The sequence below is a fragment of the Podarcis liolepis genome (assembly GCF_965112155.1).
Source record: "Podarcis liolepis genome assembly, chromosome: Z".
Lineage (NCBI taxonomy): Eukaryota > Metazoa > Chordata > Lepidosauria > Squamata > Lacertidae > Podarcis > Podarcis liolepis.
In genome coordinates, this window is record NC_139570.1 from 3,871,275 (window position 1) to 3,891,957 (window position 20,683).

Sequence of the window (20,683 nt, forward strand, 5' to 3'; positions counted from 1 at the left end):
ATCAAGCCTTCTCCTAGTGATGCACCCCCACTTCTACATTGTTTCTTGAGTAGACATTAAAAATGGCCAACGATAAGGGTGAACTGGCCAAGGGACAAAAAGCATTTATTACGAGGAACAACAAAAACACTTTACTCAAAGTTCTTCCGTGGCTGCCAGCCCCAGTTAAGAAGCTAATTTCCCATCCAGGTATTGACGAGGCTGAGACCCACTCAACTTTCAAGAGTGGCAGCATCACATAAACTCTTCTCTCTCCTCTTTTTAAAATTAATCTTGCATTTCCAGAACGGAGTCCCAACACTGCAAATGGATTCCAGGGCAAACTTTTTGCAGATAAAACACCACACCAACTGTAGAGGGAGGAGCAACACAGCTGTCTTTGCCAGGCTTTCAGCATGCAACACACTGCAGTTTAAGACACCCCTCCATCACCCCCCCAAAGAAAGACAAGAAAAACTCAGTGCAGTGTCGAACAAGTATATTTATAGCAAAAATAGGCTTTTACTCTCTTTCCCACATGATGTTCTGTCCCCCCCCACAAAAAAATCATTTACACAGTAAACAGGTCAGCTGCCGCTGTGTGCACTGAGCCAGCTCCTGACCTCCCTGATGTCTCCAGCTCTTAATGGTCCCTTCCCACCAGCATCTCTCCACCGCAAACTCCCCACCATCCTGCCTTGCACAAAGTGAGAGTCTCCCAAAAGGTGCAGGGTGTGCACAGTGCTCCACATATATAACAAGCATGCACAACTGCCCAAATGAAGGGTGACCGTAGCGCCTTGTGCCAGTAAGGAGAGTGGGCTTGTGTGTTTCCAGAGTGACATTTGCCAGCATTATAACGGGACCCCAGCCCTCCTGGCCCGGTGGTGGGAAAATCTTAGCAAGAGCATTTATAGATTACAGGGAGACCCACCCAGAACCAGCTCCCAGCATCAGACTGTGCTCCTTGGGAGGGGGTAAAAAACAAGGGGATACGTATTGGAGGAAACCCACCTTGGGCAATGAGTGAAAGTGTTCAGGAGTGCAAGGTGGGAATCTGTGGAATCTCTGTAGCTTTGCTACAACCAAAGCCAAAAGGTGCTGGGGAGTCACAGCCCTCTTTCTAGGCAGCCATGTAATCAGACATCAGGAAGGGGAAGCAATTGGGACAGCTGGGGTGGCCGGGAGGCAGGCTGAAAAACTGGTACAACTTTGGGAATATAAAAAAGAGCAGAAGTGGAGGCCAGGAAATGACCATTGAGGGCAACTCTAGAAAGAGTAATGGAGTGGAATTCTCTCACGGGAAGAAGCACTGCAGGCCCACCTGGTGCTTTCCCTCCATCATTAGACTCCAACTCCCATCAGCTCTTGTAAATATGGCCAGCAGTCAGAGGAATGATGGGAGTTGTAGTACAGCAAACATTCAGAGGGCATGCCAGGTTAAAGAAGGCTGCTGCAGACCTCCTCCCCCCTGGACCAGTAGGAAGCAAGAAAGTCCTTCCCTCAAAGTCCAGGGACTTATCTTTTCCACAAGTTTGGCTTAAAGCCACCGACCACCCCAACTGACAGAACATCCAAGACCCAAAGTGGGCTAAGACATTGGCACAATTATGAGCAGCAGGAATGGCACAAGGCAAGGAAAGGGTCCTCTAATACTGTAAAGGACGCCAGAAACTCAGTAAGAGCTGCTACAACTGGACCAACAATGAATTGCAATGACGACCCCACCCATCCCCATTAAAAACATCTAGCCACCATGTGGCTTTCCACACCCTTTGCAGCACACACCTGCCTGCAAAAGGGTTGTGTGGACAGAAATGGCTCCAAAAGCTGTTGGATAGAAAACACCCTTGCACGCAGCCAGCCATCTGACCCAATACTTTCTCCCAGATCCTCAGAGCTCAGCAATTGCACAAGACAACAGAGGACCGCTGGGAGGAAAGGCGCATCTTTCTCTTCACATCTTAAGAGGGGAAGGGAAAGCTATCAAGTAACTGAAGTCGCTGAAATGGCATGGTGCATGAGCCAGAGTCCAGGGGGTGCTCGCCTGCAGCCCTCTAGGAGACCATGTACTGAGTGATGGCTCGAAGGGCGTAGAGCAACTCTGCCTGCAGCCGGGCTTCCAGGATGAGAAGGTTCATGTGGACCTAAAAAGGAGCAGAAGAAAAAGGGATGGTTAGAGGAGAAAGAAGCCTGACTGGACCACAGGGCAGGGGTTAAGTACATGTGAACTTGTTGGAGCAGGCCAGTGGCCACTAAGATGCCCGTGGGAATCACACAAACAGAACATTAGCTCAACAGTTCTCTTCCATTTTTCATGCATCCTGAATCTTAAAAAAATCATCTCCATTGGAGTTCATTCACAAGTTATAGTGTTTTAAGAAACTCATTGGAGCACCAAACTACCAACGGTGGCTACTGTCTCCCTCTACAGTTGGAGACCGTATGCCTCTGAATTCCAGTTGCTGAGAACTGCTGCTAGAGAGAGTGCTTTCACCATCTGCTTGCGGGCTTCCCGTTAAGGCATCTGGTCGGCCACCGTGCTAGACTAGGGAGGCTTTGGGACAGATCCAGGTGGGTTCTCAAGTTCACCCAGCCCACCTCTAGAACATCTCTCCTGCACCATTTAACTCCAACAGAAACATATGAAACAGAGTTATTCGAGTGCTGGTCCATCTAGCCTAGCATTCTCAACAGCAGCAGCATTGGCAGCAGCAGACTCCCAAGACCTCAAGCAGAGCAGTCTCCCCAGTCTTCCTGCTCAATCTTCTGCAGTAGATGTAGATTGAACCTGGGACCTTCTGCATGTACATAATACTCTCTATCCACCAAGCTCTCTAAGCTATTGGACCTGCCATAAGCTCAGTGGTTGAGCACATCAACTTTTAATTAAGTGTGGTAAATCAAGATCAGCACAGCCTATTAAATTAATCAAACCATTGTTTGTAATCCCTCCCTCCTGTGTTGGGACACATTAAATTGCTCACTTAGGAAGGGGTGAGTTGGGGGAGAGAAGAGAGGAGAGAAACCCAGCCTCCTTCTCTCCATTGCCCTCAATCCTGCAGTCTTGATATAAAAGTGTTTTTTTTAAAAAAAACTCTCTAACAACCTGGCATTTGGTACAGAAAATGACTCATGGACATCCAATTCCCCCAGGGTCTTAAAAATACACAGGGCCAGCCAACTTCTTTGAAAAGGCAGCAGCAGCAGAGATTAATGTCTTTGCCAAGCAAGGTGGTTAGATCCTCAGGTTGCAAAGCAGGTGGCTGATTTTGCAGGGCAAAAAAAAAAAGAACACAGCCGGCAGTAGAACACACAGAACTATGGGCACATAAGCAAAGCTCACTCAATTAAAAAGCAGGGCAGGGTCTGCATGTTGGTGGGGACCAAAAAGTGCATGTAACACTCCCAGTGGCGTAGCGTGGGGGGTGCAGGGGGGGGCCCGGGCGCACCGGGCGCAACATCTGGGGGTTAGGGTTAGGGGGCGCAAATCCACGGGTTAGGGGGCGCAAATCCACGGGTTAGGGGGCGCAAATTACTTGCCTTGCCCCGGGTGCTGACAACCCACACTACGCCACTGAACACTCCTTGTCCAAATCTCTGTCAAGGCCAGCACCGTGCTGGAATCTCTCCTCCAGTTTCTCAAAAGTTTTCTAGCTCTGTCCTTTTGCCTCATAAAGATGTCTTTAGCAGACTGTGCATGTTGGGTTATGAGCTTCCTTATTCATTGCAAGAGGGGTATATTGCGCATGTTTTATTTTCCAGCAAATCATTCTGCAGCCTCTCTGGCTGCCCATGCCTCCTAATCTGAAAAAAAGCCCCAGAGGGCGAGTTCTTGTGGTGTCTCTCTGTGGGCTTTAATGGGCATGGGGGCATCCAGAGGTGCTGCAGAGTTCAAGCTGCTGGAGTGTGATGGTTTGTAGAATGAAAGAAGAGACGACCAACATACACAAAGAGCCTTGGGCACCTTAGAAGTGAAGTACAGAAGACAAAGCCCCTGCCCCCTACGGATGAGAATTTCACCACACTTTCCTCTTCCCTTTAAAAATTTTCAAATGCAGTATCTTCTTTCCTCATCTTAATAACTGACAAGTATGTTGGAGTGGTGGGGCAAGGAGAGAAAACAAATATTTTAGGCAGAACAATTTCCCAGCTGCCATTCTAACAGGGTTGTTTTGTTGTTGTTGTTGGGGGAGCATTCTGGATTCACTGCAAGTGAAGAGGAATGCAAACATCAGCTGAGCGAGAACTGCCTGCACCACATTACCTGATGCTCCAAAAAGAGAGGGCATCTCACCCACCCCCCTCAACAATTCACCATTGGAGATGTGGTTTTGTTGCTGTTACTACTGTATTACCTGTAAAATGGATACAGCCTGGGCATCACCAAGGAGCAGACTAATACCCCTTTGCCCAAGACACATACACATTCTCCACCAGTAATAAGGTGGCAAATTCAGAAGTGCCGGGATCCCTTCAGGATAGTCACAGACACACACAGACACACCCCACCCCCTTCTACGATTATGCAATGATCTTATAATTATACAGTAAAAGCAATTAGAGATGCATTGTATCTCCATGTGTTGCCTCTTGGCTAGATCTGCTATTTTCTGTGCATGTACATAAGCAAATGATTTGGAGTGCTCCAGTATCTTCTTTTGAATTTAAGTGGTTTTTTCAGCACCTTGTTTTTTCAGTGTTATTAAATGCTCAGCTTTGGAGCATGGAGAACAACTTCTCCTTGGTGTTCTTCTGATGCTCCTCCTCCAGAGTGACCCTGGGAGACCGTCCTCAGTGGCTGAACTCACCTCCTTTCACTCCCGATGGGCTCCAGTCAGTACAAAGGGAGAGAAGACCTTTTCTCAGTAGCTCAAAAGCTCCCCTTTCATGTGACTGGGCAGCTTCAGGACCCTGAGGTAGAAACCGTAACGGGTCTCCAACCCCTGCAATCCCTGGACACCTCTGTCCTCCATCCACTCACAAATCCTGCTATCTCTAACCTTTTCGCTGTGCTTGAACTGCTTCCAAAAGTGCGTGAATGTCTCCTGATCCAGCTTCTCTGGGGTGCAAGTCACAGTTTGTATGTAGAGCTTGAGTGTCCGTTCCAGGAGCTGGTTCACCTCTGAGTAGTCATAATCATCATACCTGGAATAGAACAGCAGTTACACAGGAGCTGGCAACCAGAATAGTTTCTCTCACCCTAAACACATGTCAGTTTCAAGCCAGATTCCAAGATGCCCTGGGCGAACAGGAATTCTGCCTGCTTCCTCCTCAGCTGAAGCTTAGGAAACTAAAACAAAACATTTGCCAGAGCCCAGGAGAATGATCTGGTCCAAACCCTCCTGTCTCTGAAAGGCAGCTGGCTCTCCAGTTCCTGGACATACACACATAGAGCAGAAGCATGAAACTGAAGCTCCAAATCCTTTCCTGCAGGGATCTTGCCCAGATCCACAGAATGCACCATGCACCCTCCTCGGGTGCTTTTCCCTGCCTGGAATGTCTCCCTGATCAGCTACACTGCCTCTCCTGGGGGGGGGGGGAGATTTTGAAAGGGTGTGTGGCAGGATGCAGAAACCTCAGGGTTTTGCTTTGAGCAAGGACTGTGGCTCAGCGGTAGGGAACCTGCCTTACATGCAGAACATCCCAAACTCACTTCCCTGGCATCTCCAAGTGAGGCTACGAATTGCACTCCCTGTCTGATACTCTGGAGAGCTGTACCCAGTCAGAGTTTCCAACACTGAGTTACATGGACCAACAGGTGTGACTCCGGCACAAGGCAGATTCCCAGGTGGTCAGAACGTAGCCTGCTTTATAGAAGGTAAGTATCACATCCATTGCTCAGCCTGCTGTTGCCTCTGGCCTCATCCACTACGTCGGGCTGAAAAAAACCTCCCCAAGTCTTGCTTTAAATGGGTGCAGCAGAGACTAGGCTGAGTGGGGAGAAATGGGATGATTCCTCATGCTAGGCTGTAGTGCCTCTATATATCTAATTCAGAATATAAACAATAACTGTATATTATTAATCTCTATTATTGCTATTTTATTACCGTGTGTGTGCATGTGCGTGTGTGTGATTTTTTCATTTATTGTGAGAGGCTTTTTTGTGGAATCTCGTTCAGCTGCACCGTATGGGTCCATGGTGGTAAATCCAGCAATGGAAAATTTGTGTGGTGCCTCCCTTCCCCCGATGCCCTAAACAGGTGCTTATTTTGCTTAGTGGTTAATTCAGCCCTGCATTCAGCACAGTATGTGGCCTGGCTTGCTTTTTATAGCCCCCATGCATCAGTTCCACACTGGTCAGGGACGGGCAGGGGGTGTTTTCGGACAAGAGCTTGGTCCCCCACAGAGCACAGGAGAGACGGGTGAAGGAAGTGGTTACCTGATGCTGAACATGGAGTGGACGTAGTTCCACACGCTGCGCTTGAATGTGGCAGGGTCACAGCCCTGCCGCTTTGCCAGCACACAGCTCTGGAGCTTTTGGACCTTTTGGAACTTGTCGTCTAGCAGAAACCCGATGTCAGTGTACAACCTGTTCACCAGTGAGAAGCCGTGGTCTGCCCAGGAGTAATCCTGCCAAAAAGAAAAGAAGAAAAAAGTTGGGTCGAGAGAAAGGACAGGTAAGGAAAGGCAAAGGGAGGGTGCCACCAGCAGCCCCCAATGCAGGCTGGGGAGGACCAGCAAGGTTTCTGTGCCGATTCTGTCCCCCGCAACTGTGCAGGACATTTTCAGGGGGACCACCACCACTCAATCACAGCCACTTTAACGCAGCACCTTTGTAACATTTGTGAAATTTTTCTAGAAATATTCTGCAACTGCATTGTAGATTGATGCTGTGTCTTGATATTCCACATATTTTGTGGTTTTTACTACTTGTGTTTATTTCGCTATGAAATTCATTGTTGCTGAATTAGGTGACTCAAAATGTGGAATTTATCATTTTCATTATTATCACCATTAGCAGCAGCAGTACGGAATGCAGAATTTTGAGTTTTTTGCATGGGTTTCAGCTGTAATGTGCAACCTGCTTAGAGGTTGAAATATTAAAAGATTGTGTAAATTAAAATGTAATAAGCATGTACCTGCACACAGAATATCTGTGGTTGGTTCTCATTAAGCTGAGCAAAATCCTGGTACCCAAAACTGGGGTCTTCAATGAAGCAAGAGATGTCTGTGGTGCCAGAAATTTCACCATTGCAAGCTGGAAGCCAGGTACATATAAGCAAAAGAAAAAAGAATAAGAAAGCTGTGTTGAAAGGAAAAGGAGAGGGGCCTTGGAGAAAAAGCAGGGCGTGTGTGTATGCATGCATGGTAGTACTGCATTCCCTCCCTGCATGCAGAAATGTCTCCACCCAGAATGTTCTCCTGCAGCCTTACCTAAATGGAGGTTGGTCCATGTGGGCAAACAGGCAGTGCCCCACCAAACTCAGTCTCTTTACAACTGCCCCCGCCTGCCATCATGCTCACTACCAGTCATAGAACCATACAATTGTAGAGTTGGAAGGGACCATGAGGGTCATCTAGTCCAACCCCCTGCAATTAAGAGCCTCTTGTTCTACAGACTGAGCTTTCCCAGCCAGATGATGGTAGTGCCTGCCAGCTTCCTCCTCCTTGGTCTCAGCGTTGGCCTTGTCAAACACAGCCGGGAGGAGGAAGCGGTAGAAGCTAGAAGCAGCTGGCTCTCCATGCCATGGGCTCTGGTGCCATCTACTGTTGGCCTCCCTGCCTTCCACCCCACCAGTCCCAAGGAGTGGCTGCCACCACTGGTACCCACCAGCGTCCAATACCCTTCTTAGGCATTACCTTCTTCCCTCTCAGGTGTTCTCATCTCCTCCCATGCCTCATTCTCCACTTTCAGCTTGTGAATGCGCTCTTGTAGAGACTCCACCTCCGCACAGGAATCCATAGACTGCAGGCCGGGGGGTGGGGGGGGGGAGAGAGAAAACATTAAAGAGTTTTGCTGGCTCCCAGTCCAAGAAGGGCTCCTCCCCACCCAACCACAGTCATGATGATCAGTCAGACCAGTGGTGCATCAAGTATTGTCTACACTGACTGGCAGCAGCTCTCCAGGGTTTCAGGCCGGGGATTTCTCTAGTCCTACCTAGAGATGCTGGGGATCGAACCTGCAACCTTCTGCATGCAAAGCAGATGCTCCACCACTGAGCCACAAATCCCATGTTTCAAGTACAGAATATTCCTGCCTTCTCACCATGCCCACTTCTCTGTATACCCCAACCTCCCTTCCCAGCCCCCGGAGCATCAAGTGCACCTTCTTGCGGTTGTGATGAAACACATCCTGACTGCAGCCATTGTTGACTTCACAGAAGCACAGGCTCCCCGGCAGCGTGAGCTTCAGCAAGCCGTCTGGCGGGAAGTCTTGTTCGCAGCCACATCCAAAGGCAAAACTGGCCAGTGCATGGTAGTGGGCAAGGAGCACAACAGCATGGACCAGTTCTGCCAGGGACCAGCTCTCCTCCCTGATCTGCAGCAGCTTCTGAAAGGGAAGCAACAGAAGGGGAAAATCACCTCTGAATGCAGCTAGTGGCCTCAGTTCCCAGGAACCCCACATTCCAGACACGGAAAACCTCTCACACAGCTGTCAGAATGCTTCATTTAATCCGTGCCCTTAAATTTATTCCAGCTGTCTGTTTTAAGTTAGGCTTCACACCCGCTTGCCAGTATTTCAGTTGTGGCTGCCATTTATCTTAACATTTTGACAGAATTACTTCATTGTGTATTTTGTATTATGTGTGTTTATTGTGTGCAGTTGGTTTCAAAGTTGTAAACTTGCTTAAAAGGCAATTTAGGCAGCATACAGATTTAATAATGATGATCCTAGTAATATTATTAAAATAATAAAAGTATTGCAATGGAAAAGTTTGAGTCAAATTAATTATTATTAATGCATGTGCAGAAGCAGGTGTGAGCACAAAGGCTCCGCTGCATTTACAATGGGGATGAATGGAGACTCCCAACCGTATCACCATTCCCTGCTAGATTCCTTCTGCACAGCCCCACGGTGTTACCTCAAAGTGCTCCTTGCCAATGAGCCATGGCTGGTGTGCCAGGATCTTGTTAATCTCGCTGAGTCTTTGGAGTTTTGGGGGGATGTATTCTAAGCCTCTCAGCCACTGAGGGTCACCACCCACCCTCAGGAACTGCAGTGCATGTAGATTCACTAAGTATCGACACCGGTGCCGGGCAGCTGCCTGCAAGAGATGCAACAGGCACATTAAATACACTCAGAATCATAGAAATGTAGTGCTGAAAGGGACCCTGAGGGTCATCTCATCCAACCTCTGCAATGCAGGAATCACAGCTCAAGCATCCATATAGAGGCTATTTCATATAGAGGCTATTTTGGAAGCGAGGCAGGAAGAAGGCAACTGGCATGTATGCCCAGTTGTGCAGCACCCCTGAGGCACTCCACAAGTGCTATAAAGGTCTGGGCAGCAGAGGATGGTCCATGAGGACAGGTGGTGCACTGCCTCCCTAACCTCAGCTTTCCTTCAACCAGACCCCATGTGTCCGCCTTTTTTACTAGTGCAGAGGGTGGCACTGGCTGCCAGCTTCCTCATCCTTATCCTCATAGGGAGGAAGACAGGTACAAAGCCTAGAATTAAGTTGGCCCTACCTTTCATAGACCCTGTTGCTTTTGCCTCCTCCCTTAAACCCTCACCAGACCCAACGGACAAGAGACAACACAGGATTATGAGCAGCTCCAAACCAATAACAGCAAACTGGTGCATAAAATGGGGGAAGTGTGGGGTGAAAGGGCTGAGTGAGACCAACAGCTGTAGCAAACAAATGAAACACAAACACACACACACACACAGCGTTTGCATGGCAGCGGAACCAGCTTTGGTTACTCCAGAAGTTTTGGACTACAACACCTAATCTGGCTGGGGCTGATGCAGTCCAAACAGGTTGGAAAAGGCTGGCTTGTGCCAACAGGCAGGTGCCGAGCAAGCTCTGGCTGGAGCCTGGAGTGCGAGTGCATCTGGCCCTTTAAGCCAAAGGTGCCACGTTGAGGGCTGGCTCCCCCCCACTCACCATGATGGCGATGTAGTGACGGCAGTAGAATGGCAGCGGCCCATCCATGTGCAGTAGGTAGTGTTGCATCCGGAGGAAACTGTCCAGGTATTGCGGGTGATATCCCATCTGCTGGCTTATGGCTTCGAGGCACCCGCGGGTAGCCAGGGCTTTAACAAAGAGCAAGTGGGAAGTCCTCTCTTTGTCACCAGCACTCATCTTTGCTACCTGGGGAGGGAGCGGGAGGGGAGGGAGGGGAAGGAGGAGAATGAGAAAGGTGCTTTGTGTCCCCCAGCTGCTCTTTTTGGGAACAGGAGAAGAGGGTGATAACAAGAAGAGGTTGACAGGTGCAGCGAGAAAGTGAAATTGCAAGCTCATGGAACGCAATGTGTCTCAAAGGCAGGAGTTGCTTTTATTACTGATTAAACTTGTAGGGGTGTTGGAAGCTGCCTCATACTGAGTCAGACCAGTGGTCCATGTTGCTCAGTATCTTCTGCAACGGGAACCTTCTGCAGCCCAGGGGCCGCGTTCCCTTCTGGGCAATCTCCCAAGGGCCACATGCCAGAGGTGGGTGAGGCCAGAAGCAAAAGTAAGAGGAGCAAAGACTGAAAATTTTACGTTTGTATGGTAGGCTAGATCCTACACACACTCACCAAATCCTCAATATCCTCTATATCCTCCATCCAGAAAACCAAGAAGCATTATGAGAGTTCAAGGGTACATTCCAGCTAGGCAAAAAACAAACAAAACAGTTTGGATTTGAAGCAAGATCAGTGAAGGGAGCAGCATGGGGAGAGTTCCAGGGGTCAGAACCAGGAGTGGAGGGTCACATCCAGACCCCTGGCCCAAGGTTTCCCACCCCTTCTCTACACTGACTGGGAACAATTTCCCAAGGTTTCAGACCAGAGCCTTTTGCAGTTCTCCTGGGAGAGACCCAGAATTGGACCTAGGACCTTCTGCAGGCAACAGAGATGCTCTACCACACGAAGATTCCCAGGTGCATAACCGTTGCAATGCACAAATCAGTACAAGAAGCATACAACCAGCGACAGACACAGCAAATTATCAAAGAAAGCCGAGCATCACAATATCAAAAGATCAAGCAGCCCAACAGCACGTCTAAAAAACAGTCATTCCCATTGGCCCGAGAAACCACCTGCATCTTAATCTGCTGCTTAATATGGTAGGGGGCAATGGGGTCTCGGTGGAAAGAGACTGTGTCCCCATCATCTGAGAAAAGAGAAAATCCCCTTCTCTGGGAAGCTGACTGGGTGTTAGAAGAAAACTTAGAACTAGGCACTTTGTGGGTTCAGGGCTGCACACAGTTCTGGACTATAAATAAGTGCATTCCATGTTTTAATAAGAGTCCGGCTGCTGGACCAGAGCAAGGGTCCATCACTTTGTGTCTCACAACCAGCCAGCTAGATACCACTGGGAAACCCACAAGTGGGATACAAGGGTGCTGACACAAAAAAAGTTTTATTTTGCCACCATGTAGAAGCAATGCACCATTAAGTCTAATTGCACTAATTTCTGTTATATCTATTTTTGCTAGGGAAGAGTGAAGGGAGAGGAAAATGTATCACTGAATTCTTCCCTCCCAATCAGAAGACATTGGATTCAGCCCCCAAACCCTACAGATAATTTCACCAATCACTGCACAGGTCAGTTTACACCCTCTTGAGGACTAGAAGCTCATTTCTCCCCACTTTTTTTTTTTTAATGAAAGCCAAGGTTCCGCGGATACCTCCCTTGAACAAACTAATCAAAGCAGACATTTGTTATCAGTGATTCTGCCATGGAGGGCTCCTTCCTACAAGTCCTTGTATCTCAAAGCCCAGGTTCACATGCATTTTACCCTCCAGCCCACCCCCTGAAATCTTCAGCTGGTCTTTCCAAGGCAGAGGGGCTCCTGCCTCCCACTTAAATAATCATTCAGGGGAGGCTCAGGCTCAAATCTCACCCAGAGCCCCATAAACAGATTTTGAGCTAACCCAACAGATAGTGCAAAAACTGTACCAATTGCAGGTGCCTAAGAGCATCTCTTGCCTGTACAGCAATACAAACAACTCTCCCTCTCACTCTGCAGTGAGCTATGGATAACATTAAGGCAAGTCTTGTGCAGTCCATTTAAGATCTGGGAAGTCGACCCACCCACCCACTTTGGGGCTTTTCTACCACTACTCCCTCACTCACCCATATGCATCGAGGCTGGAACTCATGGCAAATAGATAGAGCAGAGAAGGAGGACGGGACAGTGGAAAATCATTCAGTTTCACATATCCAGGCGGGGTACCCCACTCCTTCAGAGTCTAACAGGGCCTTAAAATAACATTCCTGAACTCTAAAATAAAATTAGAAAAAGCAACGCCGGGAAGTGATGCGGCAGTGGGGTCAGTGGAAGTGCCAAAGCCTGGCCTTCGAGCCTCAGGAACTTCAGAGACTCCACCTGGTCCGGACACACCAGAGTTCTGTGCAAGTTAGTCGCAGGGGTCTTGTGCCAGAGTCCAGTTCAGAGGGAGCTCACAGCAGCTCCTGCTTTATTTTTAACATGCCCTGAAAGGAGGGGTCTAGGCTCTCTCTCTCTCCCCCCCCCCCATACACGCCTTCTCCATCTCCCTGATGAATAAGTAATCTAGTAAGCTATTGGTCCTGGAGATGCCCTCTCTTTCTGTATATACAACACACATATAAAGCACACCCTCTTCCCAAAGAGAACCCTGGGAACTGTCACTCACCCCTCAAAGAGTTGCAGCTCCCAGCACCTTAAACTACAATTCCCAGCATTCCTTTTCCTTTTGGAGCGGAGGGAGGAATGTGTTTTTAAAATGTATGGTGTGGATGCAGGCTAGATGCATGCAAGTGTGATGGCCCACCACCACTCTGCTTTGGGAACAGATGAAATTCTTTGAACCAAGGTGCAGATGAAAGCCAACCGGTTCTTACAAATGCTTGTGCTACTCAGAGAAGAGTCCATTAAAATTAATGACCCTGACTAACTTAGGTTCATTCATTCCGATGTGCTTACCCTGAGAAAAACTTACAACCCAATGTGAAGGGAGGGGAAAAAACACCCCAACATCATTTTACAGAATTGTTTCGAACAAGTGGCAGATTAACCATCAAGGGAACAACAACAACAACGAGAACAGAGAGATAGGCTGATACGTGTCTTGGGGGAGCAGGATGCACAGTTTACCAGGGTGCTTCTTCGCCCCCCCATCTCCCCAAACACCCGACACGCAGAAGCCAGCCAATCTCCATCTTCAAGTGGGAGAATTATAAACAAGGGGGCGCACCCTGGGGAAGCGAGAGGTCTATACCTCCAAGCAAAGTGAAACACTACGAGAAGCACGGACAGCAGCAGCACCAAAATGGGGGAGTGTGCGGTGGTCTCTGCAGGGCGGTGCAGAAACCCTGAGTTCCCTTTTTAAAAAGGCTTTCCAAAACGCAACATCTCGGGGAAAGAACACGCCCCCTCTTGAAGCCTTAGCAGCAGCTGGACCAGTGACGGCCCACTCTCCCGTCCCGGTAGCGGCCCCATTGTCTCCCTGCCGGCGCGCCCCCCAATCCATCTATGCACCCACCCACCCACCCCCGCCGCAGCGAGCGTGCCGCAGCGCCCCCTAGCCGCACCACCGACGAAACGCAGGAGGAAAAAGAGAAAAACAACTTTGATTGGCAGCGCGGGGAGGCGGAGGAGGAGAAAGAAGAAGAAGCGGCGGCAGCAGCATCCCGCATCCCTGCCTCTGCCGCCCGGACTAGGACAAAGAGAGCTGCGGAGGCCGAACGCGCACAGGCAGCGCTCCAGGGACGCACCGGACAAACAGCCGCTCCGGATGGATGGGAAGAAGCGGAGGGAGAAGCAGGGCGGCAAGCATCATGCCTCTCCCCCCGCACGCCCGTTTCCTGAGGGGTCCTAATCCTGAGAGTCAGCGGAGAGCCTTTTACGCCCCACGCCCGCCCCCGGCTCTCCTGCCCTTAGGAGGTTCAGCTACGCCAAGAAAGCAAAGCAAGTGGGGGAAGGGCACTCTGGGGGCGCGACGTTCAGGGACCCCCCCCAATTAAAAAGAAAAAGTCCACCGCAGGGTTTTTGTGGGGGGGACACGCACGTTCCGGCTGCAACTTCAACGGCTCGCATGCTTTTGAGAAGCGGGGATCCGTAGCATTCACCCGCTGTCAGGAGTGGACTGGAGGAGGGGGCGTGTGCACCCCATCCGACCGGCGCGATTGACTCGCCAGCAAACGCCGGCGGGGCTTGGAACTCTTTGCTTACTCTAGAAATTGCACCCTCCTCTGACCCGGCTGCCACAAGAATCCCTTTTAAACGAACCCCCTTCGGACGCGGCGCCAGCGCCCCAAACCGGCCACCTCGGGGGACGGACGTGGTGGAATTTGCAAGCGCGGAGGGTCTGTGGAATGAGTTTGTTGGTCGTGCCGCTGCTGCAGCATTTAAGCTGTGCGAGCGGGAAGTGAGCCCGAAGTGAGCGTGGTTTTAAATGAGGGGACTTCTACGCCCCTTTCCCTCGGGGGTCTCCTTAAGCCCTGCAAAGACAGTCACTGCCAGCATCTCAGAGGATCTCCCGCTTACCTGCAGCCTATGGCACTGTTTTCCGCGGGGATGTTCCGTGCTAGCGGGGCAGAGTATCATTTTCACCGGCCTGCCGGGTTTTCCTCCCTCACTGCATGGATACGGCCACTACCGGACTCTGAGCCGCGGCCAACCGGCGAAGCTTACAAGCCCGGACAGCCTAGCTGGAGTTAAGAGGAGAAGGGGCGTGGCCCACCTCCCAACGCTGTCCAAACACTGCAGAGGGGCGGAGCCGAATAAGGACTCCTGGCCTATCCCGGACGGCGGGGCGGGGCATGGGGAGCCTTGCGGCAGGAGGCTTGCGTAACCACGTGGGTCCGAATGGAAAGTTACCTGCCCGTCAAGCGCCTAGTCCCCGCCTATTTAGGTGAAAGGGGCGGGGTCAATGTTCCAGCGTGGTATTCCTTGACAGTTCTTAAAGGAGTCGCGCCTTATTTTTGCATGTGTGTTTTAGTGCATGTGTGTATGTTACTCTGTGTGAGTGCGTGTGTGTGCGCGCGCGCGCTTGTATGTGTATGTGCATGTGGCTAGCTTCCTTCTATACCTGTTGGTTTACTCGGAGAACCCACTGAAGTCTTCAGAAGCTTGTAACCTGCAAAGAATAGCAAGAACACTTGTATCAATAAAATAAAATTTAAAAGCCAATACAATTTTGGTTATTCGGTCCACTCTTTGTTTTTCCGTTTATAGCTCCAATGTATATTACTGTAATAGTTTGCCGTATACATACCGTAAAATTTCTCATTCGATATAAATACTCTATATATGGAGCTCAGTCACTTTCTTCTTCGCCCCCCACCCCCCAAATCCTGAGCCCTGCAGAATATCAGAAACATAGAAATGTAGAGGTGAAAGAGACTCCACGGGTCAACTAGTCAAACTCCCTGCAATGCAGAAATCGCAACTAAATAATTCCACACAGATGCCCCCACAACCTCTGCTAAAAAACCTCCTAGGAAGGAGAGCGTACCACCTCTTCTGGGAGTCCCTTCCACTGTCAAAGAGCTCCTACTTTCAGAAAGTTCTTCCAGATGAATCTCCTTTCCTGTAGCTGGAATCCACTGGTTTGAGTCCCACCCTCCAGAGCAGGGGAAAACAAGCTTGCTCCCTCTTGCATGTGACGTCCTTCAGATATTTGAAAATGCATCTCGTATCTCCTCTGTTTTCTTTTTAGCAATCTAAACATACCCAACTTTCTCAAGCATCCCTCGCATCAGAGTTGGATTCCAGAGAGTTGATCGTCTTAGTCACCCTCCTCTGTACATGTTCAAGCTTGGCAATATCCTTCGTAAATTGTGGTGCCCAGAATTGGACACAGTATTCCAGTTGTGGTCTGAACAAGGCAGAGTAGAGCGGTACTATTACTTCCCCTTGATCAAGACACTATACCTCTGTTGAATCAGCCTAGAATTGGGTTAGCTTTTTTGCTGCCGCACCACACTATTGACTCATGTTAAACTTCTGGTCTAGATCCTTTTCACATGTACTGCTGACAAGGCAGATGTCCCAAATCCTATATTTGTGCATCTGGTTGCTGGATCCTACAAGGCAGTACAGAGCTCAATATTTTATTCATAGCTTGTAACCAGTTGATACTGGTGTATTCATGTTATGAATACCTGCCTGCAATTTCTTTCCTTACTGTTGGTAGCATTCTAAAAATGTAAATTATATTGGGGTGCGGGGACATAAGCACTACTGCTATCTAACAACAGCTTTTTTTGTGTTGAACCCAGTTTGTGTCACAGTTTCTAGTTTGGGCAATGAGCCCCTGTGCTGGCTGTGGTATAATGACAGAACTCTGCACGTGCACAAAGGAGTCTGACATTCCAAATTGGTTTTAGTAGTGGGTACGTGAAAATATTGCTCCATTCCTCAGGAAGCCACTATAGCAACATCCCAGCAATCCTTGTTCACAAGCGAGTTGCTGCGCAGAAATCCCAAGGACTTGCCCACCCAGCTGAAAAGAAGGAAAATTACAGGAGTGTCTTTTTTATTCTGACACCTAGCATAGAAATACACTTCGGCCATGGCATGAGTAGAGGGGGATCTCTGGGTTTTAGAAAGATTACGAGGATAGAATATGGATAGTATTATAGATAATCCCTTCTGCTCATTATGAAGGCCATTGGTTGGTGATGAAACATCAAAAGCCTTGTGCCCTAAGTAACAACATTCCCTCATCTGAATGCAAAAATGGAATTACAGGTCATTGCCAGGTACCCACAAGCAGGTGCTCACCCTGAGCAAGCTCAGTGAAGCTCCTGACCCAGAGTGCGGCAGGTGTGAAAAAGGCAAATTCCATGCAGGGATTATTAGGAAAAGAACTGAAAATAAAACTGCCATTATACAAATAATGTCATTATACAAATCTTTGATGCATCTGCATTTGGGTACAGTGTACATTTCTGGATACCTCACCTCAAAAAGAATACTGTAGAGCTGGAAAAGGTTCATAAAAGGGGGAACGAAAAGATCAAGGGGGTGGAGCAACTCCCCTATGAAGAAAGGTTGCACAGGGTTTGGGACAGTTTATAGAAAAGGTGAGTGAGAGGTGACATGGTAAGATTGCAAAATTATGCATGGCATGGGGAAAGTGGAGGGAAGTTTATCTTCCTCCCTCATAACTCTAGAACTCACTGACATCCAATGAAACTGAATGTGGGAATATTAAGGACACATAAAACGAAGAACTTCTCTATGCAGTAAAGAGTTAAACCGTGGAACTTGCTCCCACAGGAGGCAGTGATGGACACAAACTTGGATGCTTTTAAAAGAGGAAGAGACAAATTTACAGTGGAGAGGGCTATTGATGGCCACAAGCCAGGATGGAGTTGGAGGAAGCAATTCTTCTGAATATCAGTTGCTGGAAACCACAGAAGTGGGGAGAGTTGCTCTTGTGCCTGAGTCCTGCTTGCTGGTTTCCCACAGACACCTGGCTGGCCACTGTAAGAACAGGGTGCTGGCCAAGGTGGGCCAGCAGGCTCTTCTTCTCTCATGTTCTTAACCTCCTGATCCAGTTACCCATTCATATTCTCTCTCTGGGTTTTAATGCTTTTCATCCTCATAGCAGACACATTGAAATTAATCGTCCCAGTTAGCTGAGGTTCATTAATTTCAATGGGTCTACTCTTAAACATAGCTTGTGAATAAGTAGTGATAGCAAGAAGAAGGGGGAAAGAGGGGCAGGAGGTTTCAGGTAGGGGGCCCAACTTGAATAAAATATTGGGAAGGGAGGCAATAAGCCCCACCCTGCATAACTGATCACATGACATGGTGCATGCACACTGTTCAAATGGCAATGCCCATCAGCTTTGGGGGCCCTTCAAATATTTTATTGGGGTGTGTGTGTGAAGACCTCTTGGTCTGTAGGAGTTTGCTCCTATGGCTCCTGGAATTGACACAGCACCCCCAACTGCAGAGATGTGGGCCTCGGCAGGTGCCGAGCTAACCCATTGCACGATTGCAAGATTTAATGCTAACACACCCCTGACCCTCATAGCCTGCCCCAGGATAACTGGTGTAGGTGCCTATCCTGATTCAGATTGCAGTGAGACACAATGCCCCAACACAGCAGCTGCCTGCAATGCAGAAACACATGCATTAACCAGTTGATTGATTGATTGATTTTAATGTGTTTATATGCCACATTTCCCTCAAATGAGCTCATGGTGGTGTACAATGTTCTCTTCTTCCCTATTTTATCCTCACAACAACCCAGTGAAGTGGACTATGCGCAAGGTCACCCAGTGAGCTTCATGGCTGAGTAGGGATTCAAAACCTTGTCTCCCAAGTCACAGTCCAACACTCTAACCATTGTGTCACCCTGCCTCTCCACACATGTTCAGGGGGCCTTAAACCCTGTTAATGCAGCAGTCATCATGAATTGCCTTGTGATATAGACTGTGCTCTTCCTTGTGCCTTTTCTCTCCACGCCCTGATGTCTTTGTCTATTCCCTCTGGTTGCAGATGGCTTGGCTCTTTTCTCTCGCTGTGCAATATTCACAGCAGGTATTGTCCTGATTACTTACACTGCATTAGTGTGGGGTGGAGATTGCACAAGAGTTTCCTTTTCCTATTTTTATTTCAACTGTTTTTAAAGATAGGGACAAAGTACAGAAATGGACACTCTAGGAAGCAGCCAATGAAATCCCAAGTGTGCAGCCATATGAACAAGCTGGGATAGCTTGGAAGAGCATGTGACTCTTAAATCTCACGGCCATGGGTTCAAGCCCCATGTTGGGCAAAAGATTCCTGCTTTGCAGGGGGTTGGTATAGATGACCCTCATGGTCTGTCCAATTCTACAGTTCTATGAACTCCATTTACCCAACCATTTTTATTCTTCCAGGGTTCCTGAACAGACACATCCGTGCTGTCAGAAGAGATTTAAATAACTCAAAAATTAGCTTTAGCTGTTTAAAAAGAGCTATTTAAATCCTTTTTTTATTCTCCTCTGCTTCTCACACTGTGAAAACATTATTTGGGACCTTGTTTTGTAGCCAGGGCTAGTCTCTTTAAAAAAAAACAGATCTAGAAGCTTGGCGGTTGATTTCCATTTTGAATTTCTTCACTGACTCAGATGTGAGCTCCCCTCTTTCGGCATCATGAATCAGTACATAGACCCTTGTTTTTCCCAAAATAGGGACAGAAAACCAACAGAACTCCTGCTTTGATTGGGTTTCACACCCTAATGCAGCTTTGTCTCCCAACTTGTCTCCCACAGCGCATAGTTAACCTACGAAACTCCCTTCCACAGGCAGCAGTGATGGCTACCAACTCAGATGGCTTTAAAAGAGGAATGGACAAATTCATGGAGGAGAAGGCTACTGAGGACTACTGGCCACAATGGCTCTGCTCTGCTACCAGGGACAGCCAATCCCATTTCACCACCTAAGGCGAAATGGGAATTCCTGCACCCTGCTATGCCCTCCCACCCCAGTTCCACTGCCAGAATGCCCTGGATCTCTCTGAATTTGCAGGGTGCCAGGGCATTCAGCAAAGTTCTGCTGCTTGACTTCTCCACCTGAGAGGGGAGGTATCCCAGCAGGTGGCATTGCCACTTGTCTTCCCCAATGCCAGGAAGAGAGGCAGAGTGCCAACACGGCACACAGGAAAAGCCTCTCTTGTGCTTCTGTCGTCTGAGGCAGGTGCTCTGCTTGCCTCATGGGTGGGTCGGCTCAGTCTGTCACCCCAGTTGGAGGCAGCAATGCTTCTTTATACCAGTTGCTGGAAACCTCAGGAAGGGAGTGTGTTTGGGTGCTGCTTGCAGATGTCCCACAGGCATCTGGTTGGCCAATGTAAGAACAGGATGCTGGACCAGATGGGCCATTGGCCTCATTCAGCAGGGCTCTTATATCCTTATGTTCACAGGCATGGCAATACACTCATGCCATAAGCCTCCATCATCTATCTACATGTCTTTCCTGATGACCTGGCGTGGCAAAAGGCAGGGAGCCCAAGCAGTAAATGGAGCCAGAGCCAACTACTTCCAGTTTCCCCCTCATCCTGCTCACGTCTGAGGTTCTGCAAGAGCAGCACTGGGACCAAGTAGGAGGGAACTGACGGGCAGTGCCACCCATTGGCTGGGCCAGTTACAAGTGAGAGAGCAGGCAGTTGGGGCCTGGCTGAAGGCAGGCTGAATCTGGCAGGGCAGTGCCACCCTGGCTCTCAGAGAATAGGCCACCAAGGAAAGGATCACTATTGCATGTTTGCCAAGGATGCAGGTGCTGCCAGACTGGACCACAGGCATGCATCCAGGGCAGGAGAGAGCAGATGAGCCAGCCCCTTGCAACTTCCTGCCTGCCTGCAATGGTGCCTTTTGCCGGGAGTTTCTTCCCACCGTGTTCTGGCAGATCCACTTTCTGCTGCAGCTTCGCTTTGGAGCCTCCAATCAGAAGGCTCCCTGGTGACATCAGCCTTTTTTTAAAAAAACAACACCACACATAAGAGGGCTCCGTCTCTGAATGCAAAACGGGTTCAACAGACAATGCAGCTGCAATCCATGCTTTGCTTCAAAGGGCAGCTCCCCATTCTGCCCAGCACTCCAGCAGCACCCCCAAAGAGAAGGAGCCAGGGGTGAC

The 20,683-nt window shown here is 49.0% G+C and overlaps 1 protein-coding gene across 5 annotated transcripts; it reads right to left on the minus strand.

Moving 5' to 3' along the window:
• Window positions 1–463: 463 nt before the first annotated feature.
• On the minus strand, window positions 464–15,246 carry LOC310697964 (sestrin-1-like). Of its 5 annotated transcripts, none has more exons than XM_083484555.1 (10): window positions 14,603–15,246; window positions 10,665–10,739; window positions 10,033–10,239; window positions 9,006–9,188; window positions 8,249–8,473; window positions 7,783–7,888; window positions 7,062–7,180; window positions 6,362–6,552; window positions 4,983–5,127; window positions 464–2,126 (listed from the first exon to the last, which is right to left on the minus strand). In XM_083484555.1, the coding sequence occupies exons 2-10, from the start codon at window positions 10,692–10,694 to the stop codon at window positions 2,037–2,039; spliced, it is 1,296 nt and encodes a 431-aa protein (XP_083340681.1). In that variant the 5' UTR covers window positions 10,695–10,739; window positions 14,603–15,246; the 3' UTR covers window positions 464–2,036. The 5 variants fall into 5 exon arrangements, with proteins under 5 accessions (XP_083340681.1, XP_083340680.1, XP_083340679.1 ...); XM_083484554.1 differs by lacking the exon at window positions 14,603–15,246 and adding an exon at window positions 12,750–13,586; XM_083484553.1 differs by lacking the exon at window positions 14,603–15,246 and adding an exon at window positions 12,208–13,586.
• Between the last annotated feature and the right edge of the window lie 5,437 nt (window positions 15,247–20,683).

Excerpts from the sequence above, each read along its gene's own strand:
- LOC310697964 (XM_083484552.1), bottom strand. The coding sequence starts at position 14,662 with ATGATACTCTGCCCCGCTAGCACGGAACATCCCCGCGGAAAACAGTGC. Across the intron at positions 6,553-7,061 it reads CACAGATATTCTGTGTGCAG|GATTACTCCTGGGCAGACCA; the intron begins GTACATGCTTAT and ends TCTTTTTGGCAG. Across the intron at positions 2,127-4,982 it reads AGTTCAAGCACAGCGAAAAG|GTCCACATGAACCTTCTCAT; the intron begins GTTAGAGATAGC and ends GCTCCTTTTTAG.